This window comes from Mobula birostris, unplaced genomic scaffold, assembly GCF_030028105.1.
Source record: "Mobula birostris isolate sMobBir1 unplaced genomic scaffold, sMobBir1.hap1 scaffold_705, whole genome shotgun sequence".
Taxonomy (NCBI): Eukaryota; Metazoa; Chordata; class Chondrichthyes; order Myliobatiformes; family Myliobatidae; genus Mobula; species Mobula birostris.
Window position 1 is genome coordinate 193,306 of NW_027278423.1, and position 13,158 is coordinate 206,463.

At 51.5% G+C, this 13,158-nt stretch overlaps 1 protein-coding gene across 1 annotated transcript in view; it reads left to right on the forward strand.

Moving 5' to 3' along the window:
• Positions 1-12,757, forward strand: part of LOC140193682 (large neutral amino acids transporter small subunit 2-like) — a gene marked incomplete at its 3' end in the record, with an annotated part of 42,236 nt that extends 29,479 nt beyond the window's left edge. Inside the window, 3 exon segments of the mRNA XM_072250844.1 lie at positions 2,918-3,021; positions 10,712-10,808; positions 12,608-12,757. Of these exon segments, the coding sequence (XP_072106945.1) occupies positions 2,918-3,021; positions 10,712-10,808; positions 12,608-12,757 (351 nt within the window).
• Between the last annotated feature and the right edge of the window lie 401 nt (positions 12,758-13,158).

Sequence of the window (13,158 nt, forward strand, 5' to 3'; positions counted from 1 at the left end):
GTAAGGGAGGGGAGAGCCAGCCTGGAATAACTAAGGAAATAAAGGAAGGCATCAGACAGTGGTCGGCACAACGCTCTACAGTATCAGCGACCCGGGTTCAATTCCCGCCACTGTCTGTGAAGGGTCTGTATGTTCTCCCTGTGAACGCGTGGGCTTCCTCCGCGTGCTCCGGTTAGTCATTGTAAATTGTCCCGCGTTAGGCTGGGATTAAATTGGTGGGGGGGGTGTTGGTGGGCAGTGTGGCTGGAAGGGCTAAAGGGGCCTATTCCACACTGTATCTCAATCAATCACTAAAGAAAGAAATAGTCGCTCTATGGCCTCCCCTTCTGCCACGACGAGGCCACCCTCAGGGTGGAGGAGAACACCTCATATTCCGAATGGGTAGCCTTCAACCTGATGGCATGAACGTCGATATCTCAAACCTCCGGTAAAGAAAATTCCCTCCCCCTCCCCTCTTCCATTCCCCACTCTGGCCTCACCAGCTTGTCACCTCCCCCTGCTGCCCCTCCTCCTTCCCTTTCTCCCACGGTCCACTCTCCTCTCCTATTGGATCCCTTCCTCTCCAACCCTTCACCTTTCCCACCCACCTGGCTTCACCTATCACCTTCAAGCTGCCCTCTTCAGATCCCTCCCCCATCTGTCTATTCTGGCGACTTTCCCCTTTCTTCTCAACTCTGAACAAGGGTCTCGTCCAAGAACCTTTGTCTATCTCCATCGATGCTGCCTGACCTGCTGAGTTCCTCCAGCATTTTGTGTGCATGTCTCTGGATTTCCAGCATCTGTAGAATTTCTTGTATAAAGCAGATAGTAATGTAAAAGGGTTGTTAAAGTGAACACAGGAAGATGAGAATTAATGTGGAAATGGCTACTTTGTGTTGGACTTCTCAGTGGAGGACGTGTCGAACATGCCAAAGAGCATGTTATGGGTGCAGCTGGGGATTAGGGTCTCTCTCAGTGCAATCTTTGTTGCTAAAGAGGTAGTGAGGGGCTTACTACTGAGTCTAAAGGTGGCCAAGTGCCCTGGTCTTGTTAAAATGCATCTCAGGAGACTGAAATGGCAGAAGTTATAGTGGAGATGTTTATGATCATTTACCAAAATTCTCTGGACTCTGGGCAGGTTCTGACAACAAATGTCACACTGCTGTTTAAAAAAGGATGTAGGCAAAAGGAATATAAGTATAGGCCAGTTAGTTTAACGATTGTAGAAAGGATCTAGTGCTTTCTCAGCATACACATCTAATAACCTCTTCTCGAGCTTCTAGTCGGGTACCGGTATCGATTACAACCAACGTTTCAATGACAAACTCATCCCTGAAGTAGATGGCAGAATTTGTCATCGAAACATTGGTTACAATCGACACCTGCACCTGGCTGGAGCCCAAGAAGAGATTATTCGTTAAAGACGGTGGTTGGGAAAATGCTTGGTGCTATCATTAAGATAAAAATAGTGAGGCATCCTGATAGAAGTGTTTCCATTGGGCAGGCACAGCATGGGTTCATGAAAGGCGGGTCCTGTTTGACAAACTTACTGGAGTTCTTTCAGGATAGAATGAGTGCAGTGGATAGAGGAGAACAGGTGAATACTTGGATTTCCAGAAGGCGTTTGATAAGGTGCCACATGAAAGACTTATCCATAACATCAGGATGCATGGTTCAGGGAGTAACGTATTAGACTGGATGGAGGACTGGTTAACCAACAGAAGGCAGAGAGATGGGATAAATGGATGCTTCTCTGGTTGGCAATCCGTGGTGAGCGGTGGTGCCATACGGGTCGGTGCTGGGCCTGCAACTGTTTACGATATACATCAACGATCTGGAAGGGGGACCAAGTGTAGCATATCGAAGTTGCTGATGACACTAAATTGAGTGGAAAAGCAAATTATGCAGAGGATGTGGAGAGACTGCAGAGAGATTTAGATAGGTTAGGTGAGTGGGCCAGGGTCTGGCAGATGGAGTACAATGTTGGTAAATGCGAGGTCATCCACTTTGGAAGGAAACATAGATTAGATTATTTAAATGGTGAAAGATTGCAGCTGCTGTGCAGAGAGACTTGGGAGTGCTTGTGCATGAATCACGTGGATTGGTGTGCAGCTGCAACAGAAGGCAAACAGAATGTTGGCCTTCATTGCTAGAGAGATTGAATTTCAGAGCAGGAAGTTTGTCCTGCGGCTGGTGAGGCCACATCTGGAGTACTGCGTGCAGTTCTGGTCTCCTTAATTGAGGAAAGATGGACTGGCTTTGGAGGCGGTGCAGAGAAGGTTCAGCTGGTTGATTCTGGAGATGAAGGTGTTAGCCTATGAGGAGAGATTGAGTATACTCGCTGGAATTCAGAAAAGTGAAAAGGTATCCTTATAGAAACATATACAATTATGAAAGGGATGGATAAGATGCAGGGAGGAACATTGCTTATATTGGTAAATCAGACAAGAACTAGGGGATATAGTCTCAAGATTTGGAGGAATAGATTTAGGATGGAGATTAGGAGAAACTGCTCCCAGAGACTAGTGATCGGTGGAGTTCTCTGCCTGGGGAAGCTGTGGAATCTGCCTCATCACCTATATTGAGGAGACAGATAGATTTTTACAGAGTAGGGGAGTTGAGGGTTGTGGGGAGAAAGCAGGTGGGCCCCAGTTTACTGCCAGATCAGTCATGCTTTATTGAATGGCCGACTCCTGCTCCTGTTTCTTTTGTTCTTATAACCCCATCACACCCTGACCCCATCTCACCCTGTGTCTGACCCTGTACTGGAGCCTGATTCCCGGGCCCTCTTTGACCAGATTGACTGCGGTAGCTGTCATTGTGCAGTGGAAAACGGTGAATAAAATCTGTGTGGAGTACACGTCCACACCACCTGAGTGCAGGTGTGCCGGCTTATCAGGGGTTTACGGTCACTCACTCCTCTCTCTCCCTCCCTCAGACCTTTGGGGAGAAGCTGCTCGGGGTCATGGCCTGGATCATGCCGATCTCTGTGGCTCTTTCCACCTTTGGAGGTGTCAATGGTTCGCTCTTCACCTCGTCAAGGTCAGTGCATTTGCCTTTGTGGCAACAGAGGGTGGTTCCAGGGCCCCTCGTGGGGATTCTGCAGCAGTTACCGTCAGATCCGCACACATCCATCATTCCTCATGGGTTGGTGCCGTTAGGTGGGGGAGGGAATGAAACTTGGGTGGTGAGATGTCAGGGAAGAACTGTAGTGGGAGAGTCTGGGGCCAGGGAGCACAGGCTCAGAATACAAGAATGTCCCCTTAGAGCAGAGGTGAGGAGGAATTTCTTTTACCAGAGTGTGGTGAATCTGTGGAATTCATTGCCACCAACGGCTGTGGAGGCCAAGTCATTTCATACATTGAAAGTGGAGATGGATAGGGTCTCGATTGGTAAGGGTCTGAAATGTTACGGGAACGAGGCAGGAGAATGGGTTGAGTGGGAAAATAAATCACCCATGATAGAATGGTAGAACAGACTCAATGGGCTGAATAGCCTAATTCTGCTCCTGTGACTGTGGAGTGTTTAGGATTCAGGAGTTAGGTTGTGTGTGTGTGTGTGTGTGTGCTCATGAGTTGTCACCTCCCCCTGTGATGTTATCGTGGGTGAATGCATTGTCTGTGGGTGAAGGTACCCTGTAACTTGCTGTGAGAACCAGGATGACCTTCCTTCAGCAGCTCAGCCCTTTGGTATGTCTTCCCTGTCCCAGGCCAGTGACACGCCACACAGCAGCTGCAGTCCTGGGGCTCCAACTTCTGTCTCTTATTCCTTTCTGTCTTTCTCTGTCCCCCCCTCTCTCTCTCCCTCTCACTATCTGTTCTCTCTCTGTGCCCATGTCTCCCTCTGTCCCTCTCCCTGTGAGTGTTTGTCTCTGTGTGCACATGTGTGTATTTGAACCCTCTCCCTATGACCTGTGACCCTGGGGTCTGATTCCCACCCACACCCAGAGATGTATGAGTCGGTGGGCTAATCAGCCCCTGTGAGTTGTCCCCCCAGTGTATGGGTGAGCTGTGGAATGTGGAGAGAATGAAATGGGACAAGAAACAGGCCATTCAGCCCATTGATACTGTTGTGCCATTGTGTTATTTTACTTGACCCCACTTTCCTCCGTTACTCCCCTCTGTGCCCTAATGTACAAGTGTTACATGGAGGACCAGGAGACACGAGATGCTGCAAGTCTCCTGTAACATACACAAAGTGATGGAAGATCCCAGCAGGTCAGGCAGCTCATATGGAGGGAAACGGACAGTCGAGCCTTTGTGCCAAGTCTCTTCGCCGTGACTGGGAGATGGGGAGTAAGTGGGTATTGATTCTCGAGAGTGACAGAGGGGTAGAAGTAGCACAGGTAATGTAAATCTCTCTCTACAATCAATATCACCGGCCCATGAGACTCAGTGATGCTGCGGAGTGGCAGGCCACATCCGGAGTGTTGATTGAATCGGTTTAGTTATAACGAAAGGTTGACTGGGTTCTCTGGTGTGGATAACAATAAGGAGCGATCTTATGGAGGCACACAAAACAAAACTGTGGAATACATGCATTTGTATATACAGAGCCTGTAAAAAGTATTCACCACCACCCCTTTGGAAGTTTTATCTTTTATTGTTTTACAACATTGAATCACAGTGGATTTAATTTGGCTTTTTTTGACACTGATCAACGGAAAAGGACTCTTTTGTGTCAAAGTGAAAACAGATCTCTACAAAGTGATCGAAATGAATGACAAATATAAAACACAAGATAATTGATTGCATAAGTATTCACCCCTGCAAGTCAGTATTCAGTAGATGCACCTTTGGCAGCGATTACACTTTGAGTCTGTGTGGATGGTCTCCCATCCACACACCCGTCCAATCTCTGTAATGTTGCACCTGAACCGCACCCTCCAGTTCCGCTGGAAGCTCATCGCACGCTCGCGACATCCCCTGAGTGAAGAAGCTCCCCCATCAGATTCCCCCGAAATACTTCCCCTTTCACCCAAAACCTATGACCTCTAGATGTAGCCTCACCTGACCCAAGGGGTGAAAACCTGATTGGTTAATCAGGGAAGCCTCTAGTTTGGGACAACTCTTAAAGAACAAAAGCTGACGGAGAAAAGAGATGTTTATTTGGGACACTACGCTGGTTATCAGGACAGGAGACTATTACCGAACAGTTTCTAACTAATGTCAGTCGCGTGCACCTTGACTTAGTGTCCAGTTAGACTCTACACTGTGCTGAGAGCCAGCACGTTTCAAATAGCATCAGTTGCATGTGGTTGTGTTCAAAAAACTCTGCAATTTCCCCCCGATCTTCTTCACCAGTTCTGTCAGACTGCACGGGGATCACGAGTGAACAGCCACAAATTCTCAGTTGGTTTGAGGTCTGGATTCTGACCTGGACACTCCAGCTCAGAACTTTGTTGTTATAAAGTCACTCCTGCGTAGCTTTGGCTTTATGCTTGGGGACATTAAATAGACTATAGGGAGCTTTTGGTCTGTAATGACAGAGGAGGAAGCTTGTTAACTCAGCGACGGTTTTATTGTGATAGACACAAACAGACTGGACACCACGATCCAGAGAGTGAACCCAACCAGTCTCACACCGATGGGAGAGGTGACCATCACGCACCCCGGTTACGGTCAGGGTGACCCACAAATACACAAGCGAATAACTGTATAACCCAAACTAAAATGTGACATTAAATGAACTGGAACTTCCCACAAAAAGCATTTAAACACGAGAACAATAAACAGTGCTGGTCATTAGAGATGCAGGGGCAGGCTGTTGACTATGCACCCCCCCACCCCCCGAACACCAGCACAGAGCGTTACCATATATTATAAAGTACTTATCATTATTAGTATTGTCTTGCTGGAAACAAACCTTCTCCCAGGTCACAGTTCTCTTGCAGACTGCATCAGGATTTCCCTGTCTTTTGCTGCATTCATTTTGCCCTCTACATTCACAAGCCTTCCAGGACCTGCACCAGTGAAGCATCCCCACAGCCTGAGGCAGCCACCACCGTGCTTCATGGCAGGGATGCTGTGTTTCTGATGATGTGCGGTGTTTGGCTTATGCAGACATAGTGTTTAGTCTGATGGCCAAAAAGCTCAATTTTGGTTTCATCAGACCATAGAACCTTCTTCCAGCAAAAACAAAGAGTTCTGAATTGTCTTCGTGCTTATTTCACGACAACTATCAGTGACAAAAATCGCTATTTGAAAAGAGTTCTCTCTGAGCATTGTGTACTGTCTAACTGGGCACTAAGTTGAGTGTGTGTCTAGCTACACATATGCACCCTTGGGTTAGGGGAGGTTAGATCTTGAGGTCATAGGTTTTAGGGTGAAAAATAAAGTATTTCAGAGGAATCTGATGGGGAGCTTCTTCACTTGGGGAGCGTGGAACGAGCTTCCAGTGGAACTGGGTGGCTGCAGGTTCGAGTGCAACGTTAGGGGAGTTGGTTGGTATGTGGATGGGAGAGGGTTGGAGAGCTTTGGTCTGGATGGGACTGGACAGGACCTGATGGGCTGAGTGGCCTGTTTCTGTGTTGTGGTACTTACTCTGTGACTCCAGTGGCCATCACGTTTACTGAGGTACAGCGAGAAGCTTTTTGCTTTGCACGCTATCCAGACAGATCCAGAACGGAGGCTCTGCCTGAGCCAACTGATACAGTAGGTGCTCCCAGGATTTCTGGTCGCCCCATTATGGGAAGGTCTCTGAGGGTGTGAAGAGGTTCACAGGGATGTGTTTGATCTGTCTCCATCATTCACCACAGCCCGTTCCCCCTTTATACCGGCTGTCTTCCCTCTCCAATCTCTGTCCGGATGCCGGGTTTCAATGCAAACATTGCAGACCTCACCTCCTCCCCCATTACTGTCGCTACTCCGCCTGCTGGCCAATTGTCACTCTGGGTTCCAGCGCCCGCAACCTGCTGGACAGTGCTAAGACCTCAGACCATGAGGTCTATCGAGTCTGCCCCACCGTTACATCAAGGCTGATTTATTTTCCCTCTCAACACCTTTCTCCTCCCTTCTCCCAGTGACTTTTGACTAATCAAGAACCTGTCAACCTCCACTTTAAATGTACCCGATGCCTTGCCCTCCACAGCCGTCCGAGGCGATGAATACCACTGAGTCCCCACCCTCTGGCCGAAGAAATTTCTCCTGTTTCCTGTTCTGAAGGGATGTCCCTCTGTGCTGAGGTTTTGTCCTCTGGTCATGGATGGTCACCAGGGTATTGTCTGCTTTGGACAGTATTGGTTACACGGAGAGGCTGGACAGTCTTGGATAGTTTACCTGGTCTGCTGGAAGCTGAGAGGTGACCTGATAGAGGATTTATGGTTTATGGATAGGGTAGACAGTCAGAGCCTTTTCCCCCGGGCGGGAATGTCAAACATTAGAGGGTGTGGGGTTAAGGCAAGAGGGAGAAAGTTTAAAGGAGACGGTTTGCCGTGTTGGGTGGTGGAAGTACGTGGATACGACAGACGTGTTTACAAGGCAGCTGAACACAGCAGGGAAAGGGGGTACACTCCCCTGCATTCCCCTGTTTGCTTGTCACAGACACCCCGGTCCTGTGCCGATCCATTCTGTGTTCTCTGACGTAACGCAGAGAACAGGCCGTTCAACCCATCGAGTTCATGCTCACCATTAACCACCCACTTACACTGATTACGTTTTGATCCCCCCCCCCCACCCCAGTTGAAAGTTAAGGTTGACTTTATATTGCACACACACAGGTCCAATAGAAAACTTAACTACAGCAGCATCAGATAAGCAGCATTCACGAGAAAAACCTAATTTAACATAAATTATGCACGATTTTTACAAGAAAGAGCACAATCACAATGAAAGAACAAAGTCCGTTTTAGTGCAAAGAGATTAAAGTGGTTTGAGGTCGTGCCGGCTGGTTCGAGGGCTGAGTGTTGGAAGGGAAAGAGGCCTGGTGCTGGGGCAGTTCAGGCTTCTGGGCCTACTGAGAAAAGGTGCTTCGGTGGTGGGGGGGACAATTAACCCACTGACCCGCACGTCTCTGGGACATGGGGGGGGGGAACCCATGGGGTCACAGACAGGTCAATACTGACCCTGACCCTCTGGGGCTGTGTGTACGAAGTGGGTCACATGGTTAAAGGACAGGTTCAAGGTCAAAGGACCGAGCAGCAATAAATGGACCATATATGGGTTATACAGCCAGAGAAAGCAGGCCCTTCTGCCCATCTCATCTATGCTGCCTTCCTGAGCTGGTCCCATTTTGTCTGCATTTGGCCCACATCCAGACTTTCCATGTAGCTGTCCGAGTTTCTTTGGAACACTGTAATTCAGGCTGTGGTCATGGGCTACCATGGTAAATATTTACCGTAATCACCTTGACTAAAGGACAGAACGCTACTGATCCCAGTCAGCTGATAACACAGAGAGTGCTCGGGCTGTGTGCAGCAAGGTGCCCAGTAGGATGGGCTGGATTGTTAATTCTGGTGCAGAGAGTTTCCTTTTCTCAGGTGGGACACTGTGATCCCAGAGCGAATGTTGCAGATGCTGGCAGTCCAAGATAAATGGCAAAAATATCATCCCCACCCTCACTCCCTACCCCCATCCTCCTCCTCCCTCTTTATATCTTTCACAGTTGTTCCTATGTTCACTGTCTCTTTAGAGAACAACTCCCTCTTCTGTCCCCCGTCCCTACTCCCCTTCCTTTTCTCTCTCCCCCACCCCATTGTTTCACATTTCCCTTCCCCTGTTCCACACTTTCCTTTCCTCCACACTTTCTCTTTTCAGGCTGTGCGCCATCTCCCCCTCTCCTCCCTACACTGTCCCATTCCCCCTCTCACATTCCGCTTCACGTTCCCCGTCTTCCCTTTCTCTCTGTCCACTCTGTTGCTCTTTTTCCTCACCTATTTGCTTTCCTCTTTCTCTCGACCCCTGCCCACTCTCTTTACCTCCCATGTCACATTTCCTTCTCCTCTTCCCTCCATCATCCCATCCCTGGATATCACTTTTACTCCTCTAACACTCCCCACCACCTCCCTCTCGCTCCCTGACCTTTTCCTCTGTCATTCTCTCTCTAACCCTTCCCTATTTTGCTCACACATTCCCCTCTTTCTTTCCCCTTCTTTCTCTGATTCCCTCCCTCTCCTCTCTCACCCCTCCTCCCTCTACCCATCCTCTCCCCTTTACTCCTCTCCCCTGAAGCCTTTCCCCCACCCCTTCCTTCCCTCTCTCTCTCCCCCTGCACCTTTCCTCCCCCCTCCCCTCCAAAACTACACACTGTGACGGGCATCCCTTCCCTTTCTCCCGCCCCCGAGACTACACACTGTGACGGGCATCCTTTCCTTCCTTCCCTTTCTCCTGCCCCCCGAGACTACACACTGTGACGGGCATCCTTTCCTTCCTTCCTTTCTCCTGCCCCCCGAGACTACACACTGTGATGGGCATCCTTTCCTTCCTTCCCTTTCTCCTGCCCCCCGAGACTACACACTGTGACGGGCATCCTTTCCTTCCTTCCCTTTCTCCTGCCCCCCGAGACTACACACTGTGACGGGCATCCTTTCCTTCCTTCCCTTTCTCCTGCCCCCCGAGACTACACACTGTGACGGGCATCCTTTGCTTCCTTCCCTTTCTCCCGCCCCCCCGAGACTACACACTGTGACGGGCATCCCTTCCCTTTCTCCCGCCCCCGAGACTACACACTGTGACGGGCATCCTTTCCTTCCTTCCCTTTCTCCTGCCCCCCGAGACTACACACTGTGACGGGCATCCTTTCCTTCCTTCCCTTTCTCCTGCCCCCCGAGACTACACACTGTGACGGGCATCCTTTCCTTCCTTCCCTTTCTCCTGCCCCCCGAGACTACACACTGTGACGGGCATCCTTTCCTTCCTTCCCTTTCTCCTGCCCCCCGAGACTACACACTGTGACGGGCATCCTTTCCTTCCTTCCCTTTCTCCTGCCCCCGAGACTACACACTGTGACGGGCATCCTTTCCTTCCTTCCCTTTCTCCTGCCCCCCGAGACTACACACTGTGACGGGCATCCTTTCCTTCCTTCCCTTTCTCCTGCCCCCCGAGACTACACACTGTGACGGGCATCCTTTCCTTCCTTCCCTTTCTCCTGCCCCCCGAGACTACACACTGTGACGGGCATCCTTTCCTTCCTTCCCTTTCTCCTGCCCCCCGAGACTACACACTGTGACGGGCATCCTTTCCTTCCTTCCCTTTCTCCTGCCCCCCGAGACTACACACTGTGACGGGCATCCTTTCCTTCCTTCCCTTTCTCCTGCCCCCGAGACTACACACTGTGACGGGCATCCTTTCCTTCCTTCCCTTTCTCCTGCCCCCCGAGACTACACACTGTGACGGGCATCCTTTCCTTCCTTCCCTTTCTCCTGCCCCCCGAGACTACACACTGTGACGGGCATCCTTTCCTTCCTTCCCTTTCTCCTGCCCCCCGAGACTACACACTGTGACGGGCATCCTTTCCTTCCTTCCCTTTCTCCTGCCCCCCGAGACTACACACTGTGACGGGCATCCTTTCCTTCCTTCCCTTTCTCCTGCCCCCGAGACTACACACTGTGACGGGCATCCTTTCCTTCCTTCCCTTTCTCCTGCCCCCCGAGACTACACACTGTGACGGGCATCCTTTCCTTCCTTCCCTTTCTCCTGCCCCCCGAGACTACACACTGTGACGGGCATCCTTTCCTTCCTTCCCTTTCTCCTGCCCCCCGAGACTACACACTGTGACGGGCATCCTTTGCTTCCAGGTTGTTCTTTGCTGGAGCTCGCGAGGGTCACCTGCCGAGGCTGCTGGCCATGATTCACATTAAACGCTGCACTCCAATACCAGCCCTGCTGTTCACCGTAAGACTGCGATCTCTGTTCATCATTCTCGCTGTCAGTCGTTAATCTTAGTCACAGCGTTGACTGCTCTGTTTCTGTCTGTGATGTGCCCTCACTGGGTCTGGGAGCTAGGATCACCTTGGCCTTCCATCACCAGAGACCGGTCCCTTCCCAACTGTGACCAATGCCTCACTGCTCCCGCACCAAACCTACGGGTCAGGCACTCCCTCCATTTGTCTGTCTGATTGCCCAGGGCCACGGACTGGAATAGGTCCAGTGATGCTCCTCCCCACACTGAGGGTAACATAACACTGCCCTCGCCCTCTACCTCAGTCCATGTCACTTTGCAATTATAGAGCCCCTCCTCCCACACCCTCCCCTTAGTCCCTGGCCATGAACTCCAATGTAATGCAGCCCTGTCTAAAGCAACCAGGAGCTATTTACAGTGTTCCACTCCTGACCCACTCTAACGGCCATTTGCAGTGTCCCCATCTTGACTCATTTCTGACGGCCATTTGCAGTGTCCCCCTCCTGACCCACTCTGACGGTCATTTGCAGTGTCCCCCTCCTGACCCACTCTGACGGCCATTTGCAGTGTCCTCCTGACCCACTCTGACGGTCATTTGCAGTGTCCCCCTCCTGACCCACTCTGATGGCCATTTGCAATGTCCCCCTCCTGACCCACTCTGACGGCCATTTGCAGTGTCCCCCTCCTGACCCACTCTGACGGCCATTTGCAGTGTCCTCCTGACCCACTCTGACGGTCATTTGCAGTGTCCCCCTCCTGACCCACTCTGATGGCCATTTGCAATGTCCCCCTCCTGACCCACTCTGACGGCCATTTGCAGTGTCCTCCTGACCCACTCTGACGGTCATTTGCAGTGTCCCCCTCCTGACCCACTCTGACGGCCATTTGCAGTGTCCTCCTGACCCACTCTGACGGTCATTTGCAGTGTCCCCCTCCTGACCCACTCTGACGGCCATTTGCAATGTCCCCTCCTGACCCACTCTGACGGCCATTTGCAGTGTCCTCCTGACCCACTCTGACGGTCATTTGCAGTGTCCCCCTCCTGACCCACTCTGACGGCCATTTGCAGTGTCCTCCTGACCCACTCTGACGGTCATTTGCAGTGTCCCCCTCCTGACCCACTCTGACGGCCATTTGCAATGTCCCCCTCCTGACCCACTCTGACGGCCATTTGCAGTGTCCTCCTGACCCACTCTGACGGTCATTTGCAGTGTCCCCCTCCTGACCCACTCTGACGGCATTTGCAATGTCCCCCTCCTGACCCCACTCTGACGGCCATTTGCAGTGTCCCCCTCCTGACCCACTCTGATGGCCATTTGCAATGTCCCCCTCCTGACCCACTCTGACGGCCATTTGCAGTGTCCTCCTGACCCACTCTGACGGTCATTTGCAGTGTCCCCCTCCTGACCCACTCTGACGGCCATTTGCAGTGTCCCCCTCCTGACCCACTCTGATGGCCATTTGCAGTGTCCCCATCCTGGTCCCATGCCAGCAGCCACTCACACCCTTCACTCAGCCGGCTCACATCTCCCCGGAAGTGAAGCCCTCCTCCTACACGGATTAGCTTTAAGCAAATCGACACCCGGGGCGGGGAGGGAAGGGGAGTGGCTGGGGGGTGTAGCTGAAAGGGGCTGATTTATTGGCTCTCCCACTACCCAGCTTGTTGTGTCTATGTCTCTGTGCAGCCTCAGCCCCTAGTCTGCGGCATTGTGTGCATTGCTATGGGGGTGGCAGCCTCACACACCTTCCCCTGGTCCACTGTACTCTCCCTCTCTCTGCCCCTCATCTCCAGTGCGCTTCCACCCTGCTGATGCTGGTGACCAGTGACATCTACACTCTGATCAACTACGTGGGCTTCATCAACTACCTGTTCTACGGGGTGACCATCGCGGGGCAGATCGTGCTGCGCTGGCAGAAGCCCGACATGCCTCGGCCCATCAAGGTGAGTGGAGTGGGGGGGGGGGAGAGGGGTTGTGGGTCTGTTTTGTCCCGCGAGGGAGGAGTACAGAGGATGGGGCGAGGAGAGGGGATTGGTGGAGGAGACTCGCACTTTGACAAGGTGGTGAGTCCTGGGTCAGAGTGAAGTGGACGGAGTCCGAGTAGACCCCAATGCTTTGTTCTCTTCCCTCTTCCTCTCCCTCCTCTTCTCTCTCACTCTCTCTCTCTCTCACTTTCCCTCTACTTCTATCCATCTTCTCTTTCTCCCTCCATCCTTTCACCCTTACCCTCTCTTATCTTCTTCTGTCCCTCTTTTGTTCCATCTCCACCTCGTCCTCTCTCCACTCCTTTGCATTTTCACTCTGTCCCCCTCCTCCTCTCCCTCTCCCCATCTCCTTCTCTCCA